Source organism: Leptidea sinapis, chromosome 7, assembly GCF_905404315.1.
Source record: "Leptidea sinapis chromosome 7, ilLepSina1.1, whole genome shotgun sequence".
Classification (NCBI taxonomy): Eukaryota; Metazoa; Arthropoda; class Insecta; order Lepidoptera; family Pieridae; genus Leptidea; species Leptidea sinapis.
This window is the reverse complement of record NC_066271.1, coordinates 14,193,989-14,215,800: the sequence shown is the minus strand read 5'-3', so window position 1 is coordinate 14,215,800 and position 21,812 is coordinate 14,193,989. Positions and strand designations below refer to the sequence as shown.

The following is a 21,812-nucleotide window of genomic DNA, read 5'->3' as shown; positions in this document are numbered from 1 at the left end:
TATATGGTATGAATAACTATTATTTATTTGTCCGACAATTTTTAAAATAAATTCGCATTTATATAATAACTAATATAATAGTTTCTAATAATGTGAATTATATTTTATTTGTTGCTTTTATATAAAATTGACTCTATTTTCATTAATATAACAATTGGGTTGGACTTAGAGTTATCTCGTAGCACGAATTAGGAGGTACTAAATATTGTAATACTTAACATTAGTAGAACTATAATCGTGGACCAAAACTCTATCAACTACAATTTATAAAAATTGGTCACGTTAGATTATGTAAGAACATTTAAAACAACGATGCCAGAAACGAATTGAAGGCGTTTCCCTCTTCTTTCTCCCCATATAAATGTCGTAATTTGAGTTGAGGTACCTTGTAATAAGAGTGGTAGTATTATAATCGTGGACTAAAGCTTTACAATATTTTTTACCTCATAATTCGTGCTACGGGATACTAAGTTTTAACCTAAAAATTGTCGGACACATAATTATTTATTATTCATACGACAATCGTATGACTAGCAACAGCAATTTTTCAGTGGTGATAATATCGCCAATAACGGGGGTGACTCAAACCTAAAAAATTCGATATACTTACGATTGAGGAAAGCTGAATATACTGGATTAATAACTGATAAATAGCATAATTAACTGACACAATTAATATTTTTTAAGAGTGTTTTTACGTATAATTTTTTAGATTAAAAAAATTGTACGATAAAAATACTCTAATGACAGCTACCAATGGACTTGCATCCTGTGCCACTAAATAAATATAATAAAAAAAACGAGTAAATACGACTGATGTAAATACCTACGTAGTTTGTATTTTTGATTTTGCAGTTTTTTCCTTTTCATGAATGAATCCTTTATAAATTTTAATGGAAATTGGAAATTCTAAAGTTACCTCAGTTTCCTGAAACATTCAAGCAACTAAACAAAGCGTTAAAATGAATGCAAAATCGAACCAAAAAAGTTTCACAGCACAGAAATTGCTTTTGCTGTAGCCTGTTGTTGTTTTTGTGAGTTAGTATGTACAGTACATAACTCTTTATTTTAATTAATTATCTTGGAATCGGCTGTAACAATTGTGATTAAATTTAGTACACAGTAGTTTTTGTAGCGATAAATGAATTGAGCTTGGATCTCATCTCTGGGAACAGCTGATTATATCATTTATTATATAAATATACTTATTTCATGTCAATATTATATTTGCCTATACAATTGAAGCAATATTTCTACATATTAAATCGTTTTAATGAATGAAAATAATATTTTTTTCAAATTTGAACCTGTAACAGAATGATTGTTATAACAAGCCTGTAGCTTGAGCTGTTGATATGTTTATCTAGCAAGAAACATGATGCAGGTTCAATTTCCAATGAGAAAAGTGTGTGTGAGAAAATTTCAACAAAGATAATATTACTAGCTTTTTGTGTGTTGCATAAGTGCAAGGGTGTGAAAGACAAATAACACTGTCAATTTTGTGACACCCTTGTCTTGGAAATGATATTTATAATAAAGTCTAAGAGTAAATGTTTGCCATAAACAATTTGATAAAGATAAAGATAGCCTTTATTTCTAGACATTAGTTATGTAGTAACATTTTTTTTTCCTCTAGTTTTTAACAATGTGTCTAGCTTGTCCACTGACAAAGGCCTCCTCTAGGACCTTCGAGTGCTCTCTCTCCTGCGCTTCTCTACTCCAAACTGGTCCAGCAACCTTCTTTATGTCATCTTCCCACCTTAGTATCTGTCTGCCTCTCTTTCTTTTAGCACCTCTCGGGTACCAATGGGTGAGTGTCTGTGACCACTTGTTTGGGCCTCTGATCATATGACCTGTCCATTTCCACTTAAGTTTTTTCATGGTTTTTGTTATGGGGTCACCTTTGTTTTTTCTCTTATGTCCGCTAGTCTTTCTCTGTCCTTTAATTTTATGTCCAATAGGCTCCTCTGCATGGTGTTTTGGCACACTTCCAGTTTTCTCATATTTTTGCTTGTAAGGGCCCAGGTTTGGCATCCATAGGATATACATGGTGTTATGCAGGTGTTTAAAATCTTGCCTTTTTCTAATGCTGGAATCTCCTTACTTTTCATGATCTCCTTCAGTGACCAGTAGTGTTTCCAAGAGTTACCAATCCTTTTATTGATCTCTTTATCCAATTGGTCCGTTGGGGATTGGTTGGGGAGGAGCCACAAACAATTACTGGACTGTAATTCCTTATAATGTATATCATATTTACTTTTTCATTTTACTGTGTTTCCTATTTGGTACATCTCACCATCCTTTAACATTATAAACAATACATCTTTATCATTATATACAATAAATACATCTTTGACAAACTTCAAAATGGGTTTTTTAACCTTCAAAAAAGGAGGAGGTTCTCAATTTGTGGGTATATTTTTTTGTAATGTTTGTAACCTCAAAACTTTCAACTGGGTGAACCGATTTTGATAATTCTTTTTTTTATTTGAAAGCTGGTTTTTCACGTGTGGTTCCAGATCTGACAATGGCATCCATGAGAAAACCATAAAAATCTGATATATGATAAATTTACGAACAACTCAATATTGCGCCAACCGATTTCGATGATTCTTTTTTTATTGGAAAGGATGTACTTCAAAGATAGTTTGGTTTGGTTCTGATTACGGAATCCATGAGAAAGTAACGGAACTCTTCAATTCTTAGGAGCAAATTAACGGATACTCGGCCGAATCTTTTTTATGGTATCTGGATATTTAAGTCATCTATCATAACATAGTTATCATCAAGTAATTGTCGTAGTCGAATATGATGATCAATGGGACTCCTTAATGACTTACAATAAGGTTGCGATCTGTGGCAGAATTTCTTACTGTGTGTTATCAAATTGCAAAGTGTTTACGTTCATTTCTGCATTGAAAAATTTAGTATATCTATACATATTAAGACAAATTGTTAGTTAGTGTACTTCAAATTCACTAAAAATAAAAAAATAACAATAAAACAACCGACTTCAAGAACACGATTTCAAAACAATAGATATAATATGCACCAAAAAGTATAAAAATAATTACGTATTTTTATACAATCTAATTAATTAATCTTATTCTAGTTACGATTATTGTAATTTTTGGAGTTGGTTTCATACAAGATAGGTTTGTAACTACATACATAGTTAGAGGTGAGATGTGCTTGAGTTGGCGAGAAGCGAGAGCAGGTCCCGGCGGAAGTACATCGATTCCAAAAATGACAATAATCGTAACTAGAATTATATTAATTAATTAGATTGTATAAAAATAAGTAATTGTTTTTATACTTTTTAGTGCATATTATATCTATTGTTTTCGGTTGTTTTTTTGTTAAAAATTTTTTGCATTTTTACATTTCTTTTGATATTATGTTATTACTTTTTATATCCTTAGTGTAATCAAATTTCATATCCTGGATTACAATAAAATAAATTACTAATATCAGGTTCACTAATCCGATACTCTAAACAAATGCTCTTTATTGTTTTATAAACAAGTAGTTCAGTGTGTGATGATTCTAAGAATTTCTGCTATAGGTTTCGACCAATGAATAGCATAGACAGAGTCTACTGAATTTTTAAGCCATTATTATTTAGAGTATGTGCTATAAATAATAATTGTAATAACAGTTTATTAATTTTATTTATATTATTTATTTGTTTGTTATACAAATTTTTAATAACAATTTTTCCTGATAATATATCTTTTGATTACTCTCAACATTTGAATATACAATGCCTTATAAACATATGAGATGAACAATGAGCACATTTGGTCATAAGTGTGCATATCAAATAGATTGCAACCTGTTCTTCATAATTACATTTGACTGTAGCTATGCAAGTTGCCTGTTTAACCTACTGAATGACCAATTGACCAATTGTGTTTTATTTTAGTCACCTATAAATGATCAAACCAAGGTGTTCTATGTCATATTACAGTATTTTTTTTTAAGTTGTATTCTATCTGCCTTTGCAAGGGCAATCTATGCTGCATTCATCTGAAATTTGATAATAGAACTTAACTCTGTTGGAGTTCATTTAACTGTTTAACGGGATATTTGTATCCATTCGAAAGTAAAGTAATCAGCACCAATCAAGCACTAGTTTGATGATTGAGAAATTTCAACACTTATACCATTTAATCATAAAGCTATAAGAATTGGAATGAAAATTAGGTTATATTTTATAATTCTTTTGCTTTTGCTATTAAGTGGAAATGAGACATCCAGCTAAATAATTTTTGTGATTGTCACTCATTTCTATAAAGCCTGGCGATAGTTGCCAAATTCGGCGTCAATTCATATTACGCTTGAAGTAAAAAAATCTAGAAGTTGGCACTGCGTGTTTTCTAGCGATGGTTCGTCGACGTATTTAGAGTGAACGAAACTAGACCGTTCAATTTCTTTCGTCGACTAGTTAATATCGTGGACTGCAGTTCTTAGACGGTCTATTACGAGCACAGAACAAATAATAATCTTAGTTTACAATTTACATTCTGTTTAAAAAGGAAGACCAACGAACCCCTTGTTTACGTCTGTCATAATCTATGAATGAACTACTTAGAAATACGTGAACCGTTGAACCATCGACCATTCGATTGAATTGATCCGTTCATTCAACGCCCATCGCTAGTGTTTTCCATTGAAGCCAAACAGTCTAGCAGTAACATCATCGCTATGCCATTTTTGTATAGGCGGATTTTTTGGAATTGACTTGTTCCGTCTATAAAATTCTTGGTCGTTGATAAGGTACAACAATCTAGTTGTTCATTGCACGTATGTGTTGTACAGTAGCAGTACAGGATTATGCCGCAGGACAGGATGGATTGCTGTAAAATTATTTGTAGTGTTTTTACGGTGATTTTTATTATATTTTCAGGTTTGACGTTTGGGAAAAGTGAAAACATGAACAAATGGCTCATTTCAACTGGTAAGTAACTATTTTCAGAATTAATATAATCTTTTTGCATCTATTTTAGTGTATTCAACCATGTGCATGGGTCGCAAAAGATCTGCGAAATATTTGGCGTTTTTTTTTGGGAATTTTCGCCATCTTTTTGATTTTTCGGGTGCTGTACCCAAATGACAATAACGGAACCCTATTGCTCCGCTGTCCGTCCGTCTGTTACCAGACAGTTGAAATTCTTACATATGGATGTTTTTTTATTGCCGCTATAACAACAAATAGTAAAAAAAAAACGCAATTTAGAATAATATATTTAAGGGGCTCCCATACAGCAAATGTGACTTTTTGTTCGTTTATGCTCGATATTGATAACGGCAACAGGTGGACGCTTGAAATATTCACAATATTTAGCTATATGTTCACTTTAAAAATAAATAAAAACAATTAGATATTTAAGGGGCTCCCACACAACCACATGTTCGTTTTTGTAAAAAAATGGTACGGAACTACGTAGGTCCGACTCGCACTGGGCCGGTTTTTTTAAATATTTGTTTTTATAGCGGTATTATTAAGTTATACAAGTACCTACTATCAACATATCAGTTGTCTAACTATTTAGAGAGACCGCTGACAGACAATCAGACACATAGTCAGAGAGTCTTAGTAAAAGAATAAGACTCCCGTTAGTTACATTTCTTACAAAACTCTAAAAACGAAACATTGGCCATCTGTCAAGGCCCTTTACCTCAGCAACGCGTGTGTGGGCACCTCCCACACAGATGTGTAGTTTTAGTTTAAATATCTTTATTAAAAATAGGATGTGATATCACTTATTGAAAGTCAAACCCACTCACTTATTGAAGAACGGGCGCAATAATCTCAGCGAGGTTCTTTTTTTTAAATAAAGATATGGTTACAGTGTGCGATATGCACATAAAATTTATTATTTTGAAACAAATATATTTTCAACTCAACTTTCGCTAAAGTGTTCACTACACTTCAGATATGGTTTGACTCGTAAAATATCACAAAATTATATAGCCTAATGCGATATGACCCTTGTCAAATAGCTCTACGCCCGCCATTTTGTCACATGGCTCATTTCACACTTTACAGCTACAATAAAAGGCAAATTTATAGCGTGGCATAGCTGCCCTTATCTACTAATTACAATAAGTAATAACGTTTTCTTTTATTTTTCAGTTCGATATATATTGTACATGCTGTATATAAAAATGATCCACGGAATTTGTGTGTTGGGATACAGGATACTGCATTCAAGTGGTTTTGATCATTACAATTATATTTTAAGACGGAAAACGTATGCAGGTCTATTTGTCGCGTGTATCGCCGTTCTCAAATATTTCGACGAGAAATTTATCGAGGAGGAGGTTGTTTGGTTATTCATTGGATATTTAGTTACCCTTTATCTGGAAATGGTAAGCGATTTTTACGTAAGCTAATCTCATGTGATGATTCACATAGGCAGTTTTTAAAGTGAAACTTTTATTACATCGTCTCAAACTTTTTCGTCTGTGTGTTGCATGTCGCGTGACGATCGGGCGGTGCCTATAATTCGCACAGCAGCTGACCGTGTAGTGTATAGACTATTTCTCATTTGGAATGAGTAATAGTCCAAGTATAAAATTAAGATTGATTGAGCGATTTTTACACCCTTAATGGAATTATTACAAACATTTTTAGTTAAATGTCTATAATGTGAAAAAAAGTTTCACTTTTACTGTGGTTTTATAAAACCACACAAACCTTTTTTTTTATAAGAGGGCGCAATCCGGCATGTGTGGAATCTGATTCATAGTGAAAAACCGCCATCCATTAACATCACTAGCAGTATTCTCCCTTGTACGTACCTCGCTAAGCTCTTGGATGATTCCATATAGTATTCTCGAGCTTGTAGTGGAAGATTTATAGATAGATTATGGGTACCACAATGACGCCTATTTCTGCCGTGAAGCAGTAATGTGTAAGCATTACTAGCAAATGAGACTTAACATCTTATGTCTCAAGGTGACGAGCGCAGTTGTAGTGCCGCTCAGAATTTTTGGGGATTTTCAAGAATCCTGAGCTGCACTGCATTGTAATGGGCAGGGCGTATCAATTACTATCAGCTGAACGTCCTGCTGGTCTCGTCCCTTATTTTTATAAAAAAATAGAAAAGCACATTATTTGTCTTATGCCATATTCTTGCGCTCTAGATTGAGCATATATAGCAGATATGCAAAACTAATTATAATACATATTTGATAGACATCAACGCTATAATTCTTTTATTTTTTTTTTCAATTTGTAGAAAGAAAACTCATCTGTAACATACGGTGTCGGCATGGCCTGTAGTTTCTTCGAGGGCTACTTGGCCCACATAATCCCCAGCGATGGAGCTAACTTTGTGGGCTTCGAAGAAAACATCAACATATACGAGGCAAGCCAAGGTGTGGTATTTCCCGTGAAGAAGCTATTTATCATCATTACCAAGTCTCTGTACTGTCCACCTGACTTAAAGCATTTCAATAAGAAGAACCAACGTTTACCGTATTTGGAAGCATGTCGGGTTGGTAGCTTTTTTCCTGCAATATTAAATTGAGAAGTATAAATTATGACCTATGTTTAGCATAATTATGTTGCCAATAAAGTTTATTTTTATTATAAAAGTCATAAGTCAAGAGGTGTTGAACCAGCGCTGTCAATTTAACCTATCAAGATGCATCAGAAGAATCTGCAGCAATGTGGGTTATGATAATAAGTAACACGCGATTTTCACCAGTTGCGGTCAAACACAATTCGCGGTGGGTTTTGAGGCAAAACAGAAATTGTATATTTTCTTCTTGTATATTTCTGCAACTGTGGAAATTTTACGGAAAAATTTCGCGAACAACCATACGTACGAATGAGCTTTCTTGTGCTGTATTTCCAGGACGATACAACATGGATACTTTCAAAATAAGCGCGTATTCCTTACTAAAAGGCAGGCGACGCCGTCGTGATTTACTACGAGGTAACCCTAGCGCTGTTTGATACGCTGTTTTCAGGGTTTTACGGAGAGATGGACAAGAATATTATCCAATAAAAGTTCCAATTTTTGTAATAGCTAAGGATTTCTAAAAACACCCTGCCAATCTTCAGGTTGCGATGCCACAATGTCAACTAGCAAGTATATTTCCAGTCACTATTCGAGGTAGAGAAGGACGTGGCAGGTGTTAAGGGGCGGACATACCGAAACTCTGCGTACAAAATACACCGTCAGAACGAGCCGCCAGTGTACCTCGCTGCTGAGTGTGCGACACCCCTGCACACGCTCCACAAAGCGCTTGAGAGACGAACCCTGTCCGAAAGTGAGTTAATCATACCTACCTATTATTTGGTACCTTCTTACCACAGTTCATCCGTGTTTAATTTTGTAGTGCATTCCTTTCGTAACTTAACACATAAAAATAATTTTCATTTATGTTCGTTGTATAGTATCGATTCAGCAGCTTAAGTTTGCAAGAATGCTCACTTGATGGAACGATGGTCCGGCCGGAACAATGTACACCCGATCAACTGAGAAACAATTGGTTTCTGCATATCATTGCTGCTCCGTCATCCTATCTCTCTGTTATATTTGATAAACATGCTCTCAGCCTTAGGTAGATCGGCTATGTAAATAAGGAAGAGAAACGGTTCAAAAATAGGCCCTTGTGTAGTAGTAGTCCAGGAGATCTCCAGCCATTCACATCTACGTTTTGAATTGTATTGTTTGAATATGAAGTCAGAACATCAAGCACAGTTCCTTTTATTTCATAGTAACACAGCTTGCTGAGCAGCTTGAATCTTGAACATAGTAAAAAGCCTTAGATAAATCACCAAAGATACCAAGCACATTCTGTAATCGTTCCAGGCATTAAAAAAAATTCTTGATTAGCTCAAACAAAAGTTACATTTAAGACGGTCCAAAATTGCTTATAGTATTACGGCCTTACAAATAAACTTGGTATAAAGTTATAACTGATGTTAAACAAAGAAAATGCAAAATATATACATTATCGTTGACGACACTGTCAATACAATGATAATTCTGAAGTTTTCCTAATGACAAGCTGCCTTGCAAATAAACGCGGGAAACGTTATACGTCCGAACAAACCATTCGTAAGCAAAATGTCTATTTGTAAACATTTTACATATTCTTGGTTTATGCTTAGTTATAGCTTTATGCCAATTTGATTTGTAAGGCCGTTATAGTATAATTACAAAGTATTATAAATATATTAATTAAAATAAACCCTGTCTTAATCCTGCCTTTATGTGAAGTTAAAATTTTTACGATTCACTATTTACGAAGTGGTTTTGTTGATTACCTAATCTATAAAAAATATTTTTTTTGTACTATAGAAACCGATGGTTCGAATTCTGTTCAGGAATAGTTTTTTCAAAAAGCCAGTGGGGCAGTTTTAGTCATTAAAATTGAGCCTGAGACCCTTGTTTACTTTTCTCCTGATAATTTCGGATTTGTCTAACCGCAATCTCTCGGAAAAATTATTCTGTATTATATAGGTATATTTATTTATTTATTTAGGCACACAAACAAACTACAATGTATGTGTAAATACATATATATATATGTATTTACATATCTGTATTGTAGTTCACTAATAGCGTGCACAGCATGCTTTTTACAAAGGTAACAAAATTTTAGTATCTGAATATAGCATAAACATAAAAACGAAAAATATTAAACTATACATAAACCATTTAAAATGATTACAATATTGTGTCTTATAAATATAATTTCAAATATATTATTTTTTGACAATATTCTTGAATTCTGCCAAACTTTGACTAAATATGTCTAGGTTTTTATTTTTATGAGATAATTCATTATAATATCTACACATACGCACAAGGGGATTATAATACGAGGTATTATTTTTGTACACACACAGAGAAAAAGTCCTTTGTGATCTGGAATTATGAAAAGTGTTAAAATTAAGCGATTGAACGAGATAGGGCGAGTCAATATTGGAATTTATTATTTTGTAAATAGTCAATAAGTCATGATACTTTCTTCTGTCCTCCAAAGATAAAGTTTTGTATTTAGCCAGCCTCTCCCGATAGTCATGAAGAAGCCTTCCTGTGCCTTCTCTGTATGATAATATTTTCAAACACTTTTTTTGAACACTTTCAAGCCTATCGATGTGAACAGTGTAAAACGGAGACCATATACAACAACAATATTCTAGAGTACTTTTGATAATGGTATTAAATAAATATAATAAACAAAAATTGTTGTGAAATTCCTTTGAAACTCGACAAATGAATCCGAGAAGCTTATTACCTTTGTCTATAATATTCTCATAGTGAGGTCGAAATGTCAATTCATCGTCAAAAAGTACACCTAGATCCTTTACGATTGATTTACGATTAAGTGTTTGACCTGACAGTGTGTAATCAAAAAATATTCTGTGTTTTTTTCTTGAAAAAGACACAATACTACATTTCGAAATATTTAATGACATTTTATTTATGTTACACCAATTTGCTAATTCAGTCAAATCCTTTTGTAAAATCGTGCAATCATTGGTATTAACAATATTATAATAAATTTTTAAATCATCAGCATAGAGTTAGCATGGACATTTAATCTTCTTGATTAGATCATTGATAAAAATGACAAAAAATAAAGGACCTAGGTGTGATCCCTGAGGAACTCCAGAAGTGACTTTAATTGGACTCGATAGAAAGCCCTTGGCCGTAACTAATTGACTACGATTTGCCAAAAATGAAGAGATCCATCTGAGTAAATTACCGTGAATTCCGTAGGCTTCTAGCTTTTGTAACAAGATTCCATGGTCAACCTTGTCGAAGGCCTTAGAAAAATCTTTGTATATAGAATCAACTTGTCCTCCATTTGAAAAGGCGTTACATAAGTAGTTTTTATAGACCAGTAAGTTGCTAGTGGTAGACCTATTTCTCACAAATCCATGCTGCTGTTCAGAGAGGAATGGTCGAAAGTGATTGTAAATATATTTGTATATAAGAGATTCAAAAACCTTGGCCATAGCGGATAAGATACTAATCGGTCTATAATTTTCACAGCAAGCTCTATCGCCGCTCTTAAAGATTGGGATAATGTGTGCTTTCTTCCATTCATCTGGGAAGACTCTAGTAGTTAAAGATTTATTGAATAAGATTGCCAATGCGTTGCTAATCTCATCCACACAGTGAATTAGAAACATGGGGGGAATACCGTCGGGTCCAGCTGACTTATCCTTATTTAGGTTTTTAAGTTTTTCTCGCACCTGCCCCTCAGTAATCACAACTTTAGCCAAAGTATCACTATTGGCAAAATCAAAGTGTATCTCAGTAGATCCTGAAGGGGTTGAATAAACAGATCCAAAATACGAGGAGAATAAATTGCATACCCCCTCACCATCGACTGAGGTTTGATTGCCATAAGTTATATTTTGGGGAATAGCAGGTCTGCCCTTTTTGTTCTTAGTGAAGGCCCAGAACGGCTTAACACTGTTTTCTTTTAAGGAATTTGTAACGGAAGTGATGTATTTATTGTAACAATCCCTGGTTAGAATATGACATCTTTTTCTCAAAAATGAAAAAGTATCATAGTCCCTCGGATTTTTATATTTTTTGTACAGAGTGTGATATTTAAGTTTTTCTTTTACGCAACGTTTTAAGGCTGGACTGAACCAAACTGGAAATGCCTGGCTTTTAGATTTAACAAAAGGAGTATTTTCTTTTATTATATTAAACAGCATATTGTAAAATTTATACATACAATTATTAATAAATGTATCACATAGTATTTCATTCCAATCTACTCGTGCAAGTTTGAATTTAATTTGAACAAAATCGCATTTATGGAACTTAAGGCGTGCTTTTCCTTTATCCTGTAGAGGCTTCACAAATTTATTTCAGGTCTCTATAACCAATACAGGGTGATGCAAATCCGGTCTGGTCAAGGGGTCACCTCCCGAAACTTGTATTGTTTCAATAGAAGAGAGAACTAAATCCAAGTATCTATTATTTTTGTTAGGTATATTATTAAACTGCTTAAGGTTACAAAGGTTCATTGTATCAATTAATTGTTCTGCTCTAGAATTTTGTAGTTTAGTTGGTCGTAGTACGAATAGTGAGCTAGAGTACGTCCAAGTAACACCCGGAGTGTTAAAGTCCCCGATGATCAAGAAGTCTTCAGTGGGTGACTCCAGTAATATCTTTTGTAAACTTGAATGAAAACTAGATATATGTTGCGAATTTAAAAAAGGTGGTAGGTAACACACACAAATATTTAGGTACTTGAGGTCTTTCAAATGCACTTTAATCCAAATATCCTCAAATTTACTTTCAAGATGCTGAATTCTTACCGCATTTAAAACCTTTTTGACGCCTATAAGAACACCTCCCCCTTCATTTTTATGGATAATAGTACTGTTACGATCACGGCGAAATACATCATACCTGTCGTCCAACAGCTCACCGTCGAAAACGCTATTATTAAGATTAGTTTCTGTAAGACATATAAGGTCAAAGTTGGCATTAAGATTATTTAAGTAAAATTTTGAAATTTTAGTTCTTATTCTATTAACGTTTTGATAGTATATTAGTACCATTTTTAAATTTTTATATAATCCAAGTATGTAGACAAAAAGTCATTGAGTTTATATAAAAAAAGAAAAGATAAAAACCTAATCACTCTAAATTTTTAAGAAAATCTCATTTTTTTACTCTAATGGCCTGTGAGTCATCTTTTTTCCGGAGATAGATATAGCCATGGTTTACCCAACAGTATTTATAACCTTTTTCTATACGAAATTTTCTAGCCGCCGAGTGTAATAACTTTATTTTAGGTGATAAATGTTCCGAGGCATACACATAGCTCTTATCACCAGGGATTCCCAGATGAGTAGTGTTTAGCTTATTTTGTGTGTGATTTTTATTGTAGCGATGCACAGCAGATAATACTGTGTCCCTTTGACGAGGCGAAGACAGTGTTATAAGAATATTGCGTGGTCGATTGGATGAAGCGTTAATTTTGGCAACGCGACGACACGCTCGAATATCAGTGTCACCCATATTTATTTGCAATTCCTTACATAATGTCAAGAAGATAGCTTGGACATTTTCGTTTTACTTTTCAGGGACATTTTGCACTTCCAGATTATTATCACGAGAAATGTTCTCTAAAGTAATTAAGCGATTTTGTATCTCATTACACTCAGACTTTAAACGGCTTTGTTCAGATTTTAAGTTCTTAATAATTTCATTTTTGTCTGAAATGATTTTCTTGAGATCACATTGTTGGTGGTTCAAGAAGTCTGTCGATTCAGTAAATTCGTTCTTACGTGTATCTAGCAACTCTTCCTTTAGTATGGGCAAGACCAGATTTGTCTCACTTTTAATCATAGTTTTAACCTCTTCTCTAAGAAGACTTTTTAAATTATGCATGAATTTTGAATCGGGTGCAAGCTTCGTATCAATCAATGAACTTATATTATTTAACAATGATTCATTTAAGGTGGTACCGCCTGGTGAACACTGTGGTGAGATAGGTGAACTCCGTTTTATTTTTATTTATGTCTCCTTCAACTACTGGAGTCTCCGAGATGTAGCTTGACCCTTTCTTACCACTCTGTTTGCAATAAGTGCACCTCCATTTGGCTTTATTCATAGGCAAAATCTTAAAGAACTCAGTGTCACTCATACCAGCACACAGGGAGTGAAAAATTCCAGAGCAAGTTTTGCATTTCAGATAATTATCTGTGTTTGTGTTTATAGGTCTAGCACATTCTTTGCATTTCATATTGAAGTTAAGTTAATTGTAAGAATAACAAACCTCGTAATACCAGCAGGTTAAAAGTTCTCGTCCAAAAGGTCTTAAGCGCCGTGCAACACGCGTCGCTTACGCGTTTTGACCGTACACCTTTAACTTCACTCGTTCACTTTAGGCAATGATAATAATTTAGATATTTGATACACTTTTACCAATATTTAATATGTAAATGAATTAATTTTATCAACTGTATATATTGTTGATATGCACTAAACGAATTTAAGGACGCGTTCTCAAAACAGAGAGGTATCGAATCGCACCACTACACTGACACCGCTCAAACACATACACGTACTTAAAGTTAATTGCGGGAACCAAACGAATTTGATACTTTAGCAAGTTTGAATTTTATTTTTTTAATACCTATGTATTTTTGATAATTGGTTGATGTATTCGTTTAGTAGTTAAATATTAGAATTTTAGATGGCAATTCTGTCGCATAACGTCGTGTGCAGTAAACGCAGTTTTTTTAAATCCAAGAGGGCCGCCGCGAAAAATTATGACTTCAACAATATGGGTATCGTATTGGTAACGGTATGTTTTTTGTACATATTGTGAGTGAAAAGTCGAAACGTAAATATTTCTATATTTAGGGAATGAAGAATTAATTTAGCATGTGGGATATTGTTAGACAGGCCTTTTATAAAATAATTTAAGTTTATGAATGAATTCTAATTTTGACGATGTAAATGACACCCATTAAGAAAATTTTGTAGATTTCATAGGCGCCATCATGGATTTCGATTTAGGCCCGCTATTCATTATTGTTGACCCCAAAATCCATGAAAATGACACCCATGTAAAGGAGTTGGTAAGTTTCATAGGCTTTTATGTAAAAGGCATTAATTATTTTCTCAAAATTGATTCCTTTAGAATTCTTTTTGGTGTCATTTCTAATAACTACTAGATACTACTACCGCTTCGGAAACAAATGGCGCTCTGACAGAGAAGAAGCGGCGCAAGAAACTCTCCCAGCATTCCTTTTTTGCGCTCTTTTCAATAAAAATATAGAATATTGTACAGTCATTTCTATCGCTATAAAATAATCACAATCTAGTCTCAGGCTGTCCGATCATTTAGATATTCAGCAGTGGAGTAATAGGATTTACGACAGAGCCATTTTTTTATAAAACATTTAAATTTATTTATTTATATGTGTATAGAACAACATTGGATTTTATAGCTGATTTATTGATGTCTTATGGATATATTTTATTTTGTATAAAAGGTCAAAGTTATGACTTAGCTAGTATTTATTCAAACCTATTGTTATTTTACTTATAAGAAAAATTTTACCGATTCCTTACCAATGTTATGATATTATGATTTAATGTTATGTTATTAATATTTTCCTTAAATTGAGAAGTGTATTAGTTACTAACAGATTTAATTTAATTTTTTGTATATATATATATATATATATATATATATATATATATATACTTATATAAATTTATTGCCAATGTTTATGGCAGCAGTAGACTTGGGGGATTATAAATATATAAATATTTAATTCTCAAAGTCTGTGTCTCGGTGTCTAGAGAATACCAGCGTTGAGAAGTAAAATTCCCAACATAATGCTGACTAGACACCATTTTGGTTCTGTAATGTCCATAATATTGTTATTAGTAATAAGATTTCTGTATTTTTGAACCAAATAAAGTATTTAATTATTAATTAATATTATTAAAAAAACATGAAAATGACACCCATGAAGAGAAGTTGGTAAATTTCACAGGCGCCATCTTGGATTTCGATTTTGACCCGATATTCGTTATTGTTGACCCCGAAAACCATGAAAATGACACCCATGATGAGAAGTTGGTAAATTTCATCGGCGCCATCTTGGATTTCGATTTTGACCCGATATTCGTTATTGTTGACCCCGAAAACCATGAAAATGACACCCATGAAGAGAAGTTGGTAAATTTCATCGGCGCCATCTTGGATTTCGATTTTGACCCGATATTCGTTATTTTTGACCCCGAAAACCATGAAAATGACACCCATGAAGAGAAGTTGGTAAATTTCATCGGCGGCATCTTGGATTTCGATTTTGACCCGATATTCGTTATTGTTGACCCCGAAAACCATGAAAATGACACCCATGAAGAGAAGTTGGTAAATTTCATCGGCGCCATCTTGGATTTCGATTTTGACCCGATATTCGTTATTGTTGACCCCGAAAACCATGAAAATGACACCCATGAAGAGAAGTTGGTAAATTTCATCGGCGCCATCTTGGATTTCGATTTAATATAGACCATTATTAGAGATGAACTTATAAATCACTAATTCTGCAAAAAAATACAGAAACATAATTTATTGAAAATCTGACTGCGTACAAAATATGTAAAGTATCAAAGACAGTATTGTATAGCTTATAAAAAATATTCATGTTCGTACAGCGATCTTTCCGAGTACGAGCTGCTGCTTACAACCGACACAGGGTCTACCCACGACGGCGGCCGAGCGCGGACTGAGGTTATTTCGATAGATCTTTCTGTGCAATGCGTACGGAGTGACAAAATAAAATAACCCTTAATACCACACATTAAAGCTCATGCTTATCAGAAATATATATGAATTTTAGACGATTCATTTTTATTTTTTTCTGAGATTATTTATTAGATATTCTTTAATTCATTTCCCGTGTTTTTGAAAATATTATATCTGCTTTCCTTACATAATTTTTAAGAGCCAAAATTGTGTAAGTGGTAGCAGAAAACTGATCCTGAATGAAGCCCCATTTCGTCAATTTGTGTGAAGAGGTAACGGATAATCGTTTTTACGACATAAAATATCAAATTTTCAAAGCAAACCGCTAATTGGAGATAAAGAAGTAATCTATTTATGGCAATTTTTAGTTTTGTTAGACTTAGTTTAATTTCATCACAAACTCTACCGAAAAATATCTTATTTTTGTCGGATTCGTAAACGCGTCCTTAACACTAAACTCACTTTCAAATTACACTCTTGTTGTACTACGTGTCACAAAGATGTTATGTTTTCTACTTGACGTGTTACCTTGACGGAAGCAAGATGCGATTATTAATATTAATATAATTTGAACACCCCCAAGTTGAAACCTTTATTTTTTATGGTAATGAATGTTTGAAGTGCTGGGCAACGTAGATGTGGAGCAAGTCGTGAGTGAGTTCTGCAGCACACTCCAGCAGATCATCGCCAGGAGCCCGGACTGCCGCGACAAGTGTCAGCTCGTCTACTTCAACGGTGTAGTATATTCTTCAATATTATCAACTCTTAGACACACGCGCCCACTCACTTCCGTCGCTCACAGCGGACTGACTGTATCACGACCGCACGTGCGCTAGAGATGTCATAATGCTTCCTTCTCTTTCACTCACATACACTACAACGAGTACGTTGACTTTGACAACTAGCTTTTTAGCTGACGTTTCTAGGCTATCGTGAATTCACATACACTACAAACGGTAACCATTCAAATTCAAATTCAAATATTTTTATTCAAAATAGGATGTGACATCACTTATTGAAAGTCAAAAACTACTCGCCATTCCAAAATGAATGCCTCAGACCCGAGAAGAACGGGCGCAACAAACTCAGCGGCCTTTTTTTTTCATCGAAAAAATATGTTTACATAGTAATATTGTACAATTAAACTTATTATTTAATAGCCTGAGGGCGGTCACTCCATTCCCAATCTGTGGTATCATTAAGAAAGTCATTTATGTTATAGTAACCTTTACCACACAAACGTTTTTTAACAATTCTTTTGAATAACGCAATACTTTTGTTCTGAACATTTTCTGGGATCTTGTAAAAGCATTCTACGTCATATTGTCCTTGTAGTGTGATGGAAAAATGGCGACAGGAATCAAGTCAGTCAGCTTCGGAACACTCCCCGTGATAAATGCGGTAGAAGACACATTATGATACGCTACTGGATTCCCGATGATTCTAGAAATTCTTCGTTTAGCTATTGACCCAGTGTGTCACGGCAAATGCATAAAAGAAAGCAGGAAAAGTCAATCAAACGAACCCTTCACCTAATCACGATACTTTGATGTAGTAGTCACTGAGATGTTAAATGTCAGAAGAAATTGTTAGAAATTGTATTATTTGTAAACTAAACGAAGAAAAACTTGTTTCGTCTTTAAGACAAAGTGATATTGATAACACTGTCATGTGTCACTAATGTAATATTTTATTTTGATAAGATACCTACTCTATGCCACTGGCTGTCACTCTGTCTGCTCCGTTCGTTGATTCGTTCTATAACTGTGTTAGTACTTCTCTATATATCTAAATCCATCGTTTTGTTTTTCGCCATATTCCCATCAGAAATTACAGATATAAGTATTATGTTTGCGGTTGATCCGCTCCGCGTCCAAATTCGATGCGAAACAATTCAAAGTGTATTTTTTATGAAAAGAAAAAAAGGACGATCAGCTGATGGTAATTGATATGCCCTACTTCAAAATCAAACATTTTTATTCAAAATAGGATTCAAAATCACTTATTGAACGTCAAAAACTACCACCCATTCAAAATAGACTGCCTCCTCCTGCCATTACAATGCAGTGCCGTTCAGGATTCTTAAAAAAACCCAAAAATTCTGAGGCGGCACTACAATTGCGCTCGTCACCTGGAGACATAAGATATTAAGTCTCATTTGCCATGATTAGATATAGATAGATAGATCATGATAAGAAACATAGGTGGATTAATTTTATTGTATTCCTTTTTCAGATATAAATCCAAATGAAAACCTTGCAGACATACTTCTCGACGAAATAAACCGCATAGAAGCTCTTCATAATAAGACTGATTAATAGTTTAGAAAAAAAACTAATTTATTTAGCTTTATGAGAAAATAACAATATTTATTTCTTAATTGTTTGTTACCTTATAGAAATATTATTTTATGCTCTTTATAATATATAATCAGAGCTGCAGAATCAATTCATTCAGACGAGAATGTGATTAATGCTGTGGAACATTTTAACAAAACGATTCAAGTTTGCGTGTGAGAAAAGTCAAAGCTAGTTCTTTGATGTAGTTTTACGATAGTTACTAGTGTAACTATCCTAAAACTACATTAATGCGGATCAAAAAAACATGGCACAACACAAAATTTCGAGAACACATTAATAACTTACCTACCACTTTCAACAGTTAATAAAAAATTGATAAAATTAGTTGTTAATTAATTATATCAATTAAAAAGACATGTCGCAACAAAAAAACACTTAAAATACCTCCACGGCACAATAACGAAGCAAAGGTACAATAAATTTTAAAAGTTCCCATAGTGTTCCCCATTATCTTCATTAAGAAAATGTATACCTGTTCCCAAGAATAATATCGATACCCCCGACGCATAACGTCTTAACTTGTTTTTTGAATAAAATTAGAAAACTTTTTAATTTATTAAAGACATAATAATATCATTTACAAAATAAGTTCATTTTTTTCGATTTTATAGGAACGCTAATAGTCTTTTTTTTTTTTTTTGAGAGGAGGAAATACGGTTACGTATTTACGCCCCGGAACGGGGCGTAATATGTCGGACTCGAGTGTCCGCGTAAGCGGACACCCCATACCGACTAAAACCTCCTCTGTGCTGTTAGCAGCCCTGGCTTTCACAGCGAAGTAGGACGTGGGCCGTGGAGGCCGCAAAGACTACGCAACAACAGTCGCGGGGCGTCTCCTAAGGAGACTCGAACCTCAGACCGGCTGTGTGCTTGTGGGAAGGAACGCTAATAGTCGTAACATGGAAACAGTTCCGCGCAAAGGAAATTATCACTAGTTACAATGTTATGCGCTGTGTGTTTGGACCGCGTGCCAACAAATCACAGGTCGTAAACGACATCATACGACAATTTGCTTACGAGAAACACGTGCTAAGTGAGGCTACTTCTTAATATTTTTTTGTTTTTTGTTTTGCCTATATTTTTGTTTATATAAAGAGATCGAGTAAAAGTATGTACCTGGCATTAAAGAGCAATGTCAATTTAAGAATAAATGATAATTTAATCACCCTGGAGGACTTACAAATAGGTTAGTTTTCTAAATTTTATTTTACGAAGTCCATGCTATTGCTATGTTTGTGTCAAGAGATCACTTTTGTTATTAAATAAACTTCAGATTTTAACTATTTTGACATTTTGTTTCATTATTAATAATTTGAATTCAACTATAAACTTCAACGCAGAAAGTCGTATCGTTACATATTACGACTTTGTGCGTGTTCTAAAATTAGTTTGTGACGTCTTAACTTAGACTTACGACGATTTACTTAGGAAAAAGTTAAATGACATCAGTGAGTAACGTAGTATCTATATCTTACATCTTTATGCGTAGGGTTGATTTAGAATTAAGATGTTATGCCATAGTTAATTGCATGTTTTGCGCCCGCCGCTGCACGCTATTATGACTATGAGTTCCAAAAAACTCATAGCCAATGAATTGCTGGCATTCCTTCAGCACACAATTGATACTATGGACGAGATCAGCATCATCCAGATCTGTGCATCAAATTTCAAGAGTGAGGAGATCATGCACGCCAAGACGCTCCTGTACGAGGTTTTGATGAAAACCGACCAGATACCGTCCCGCAGGAGGGATGAAAGGGGAGGGAGAAGTCTTCAGGACATGATAAATCTCCTGAAGGTGACTGATCCTGACGACGTACCGTCTTTCGTGGCAAGGAACTTGAACAAGTTACCGCCCGTCACCTTCGACCATGTCGACGTCACCAGGTTGCTGAAGGACATCACAAACCTCAAGGCAGGCCTGGCAGAAGTAGTGTTGAAATTTGAGGCATCTTATCATCTCTCTCAACACCATCAGGGACCTGCAAGCTAAAGTTGCGACTTTGCGCAACAATACTGTTGTAAGTAGGTCAATAGAGGCCAATAACATCAACACACGGCGTGGGGCTTGCATTGCTTCGCCAGCGAGTATTGAATCAGCGAAATTCTACTCGACACCGGCCGCTGCGCCCGCACGTGTAAGCGGTAATGTACTTGCCGCCCGTCCCTCACCTCGTCCCCTCTCGGAGGTGTCGCCTGCTGTCGTTACGTCAACACCTCAATGTGACTATGCTGCTGCTATCCGCCAGCACCCCAGAAAGCGGACAGTGCTGAGGACAGAAAGTGGAAGCGGGCACGCCCGCAACGAACCGGCTTGTAGAGCTGTGTCGAAGGGTCTGACCGACAAGGATGGCTTCATTAAGGTGGAGCGGAAGAAGAGGAGACCTCCTAGTCATAATCAATGTGGCACAGCACCGATAGGACAGAACAAGCTCCTGCGTCCCGTAGTACCAGCGACGTATATCTACGTCTCTCGCTTTCACCACACCACCAAGGCCTCCGACATTGTTCAGTACTTGGTGGAGAAGACATGGTTCCGGTTGGGGGTCGAAAAGTTGGTGACGCGTCACGCAGTAGACTTCAACTCTCTTGTTGTTCGCGTCCCGACAGAACATATATCGACCTTTCTGGACGTGAAGCTGTGGCCGAAGGGCGTCGTGTTCCGCAAGTATCGCGGACGTCGCCGACCAACGGAAGTTACCGAACCAGCGCCTCACATCGCCCCGAAAATGTGACGTAGATTTAAGTTTTAAAAATATGTTTGTTAGATTATAAGGTATTTATTTTATGGGCCTTGTAGCCTGAAATAAAATGATTTATTATTATGTTTTCATGTGACTTCTTCTGATATTAATATCGATGAAGCCCAAAGCGCTAAAAATACGTATAAAGGCACTAGTTCATTAAAACCTTCCGCTGACAACCCAAATTGCGATCTTCCTAAGCCTTCAGCTGCTTTCAGTTCATCAAGTGCCACTGTTTAAAAAGAGATGAATATCTATTGAGGAAACTTTGATCGTAACTAATCTCAATAATAGTGCTTCTACTTCTGAGAATCTCTCTCCAGTCAAAACTCAAAATGTCTTCGCATGTGAAGAATACTTGACGTAAGCAATACTTGAGTTCCTAGACATGGTAAAAGTCTACATGCCCTTCAAGGTGCCGTCTGAAATG

The 21,812-nt window shown here is 34.8% G+C and overlaps 1 protein-coding gene across 4 annotated transcripts; it reads left to right on the top strand.

Annotated features, from left to right (window-relative positions):
• The first annotated feature begins 824 nt into the window (after nucleotides 1-824).
• LOC126965312 (stimulator of interferon genes protein-like) lies at nucleotides 825-19,927 on the top strand. 4 transcript variants are annotated; one of them, XM_050808853.1, is made up of 7 exons: nucleotides 825-1,034; nucleotides 4,910-4,960; nucleotides 6,140-6,375; nucleotides 7,248-7,505; nucleotides 8,118-8,286; nucleotides 16,900-17,013; nucleotides 18,514-19,927. In XM_050808853.1, exons 2-7 carry the CDS (start codon nucleotides 4,936-4,938, stop codon nucleotides 18,594-18,596), a joined length of 885 nt encoding a protein of 294 aa, XP_050664810.1. In that variant the 5' UTR covers nucleotides 825-1,034; nucleotides 4,910-4,935; the 3' UTR covers nucleotides 18,597-19,927. The 4 variants fall into 4 exon arrangements, with proteins under 4 accessions (XP_050664810.1, XP_050664809.1, XP_050664811.1 ...); XM_050808852.1 differs by having other exon boundaries at nucleotides 825-1,038; XM_050808854.1 differs by having other exon boundaries at nucleotides 825-1,042.
• Nucleotides 19,928-21,812: the final 1,885 nt, after the last annotated feature.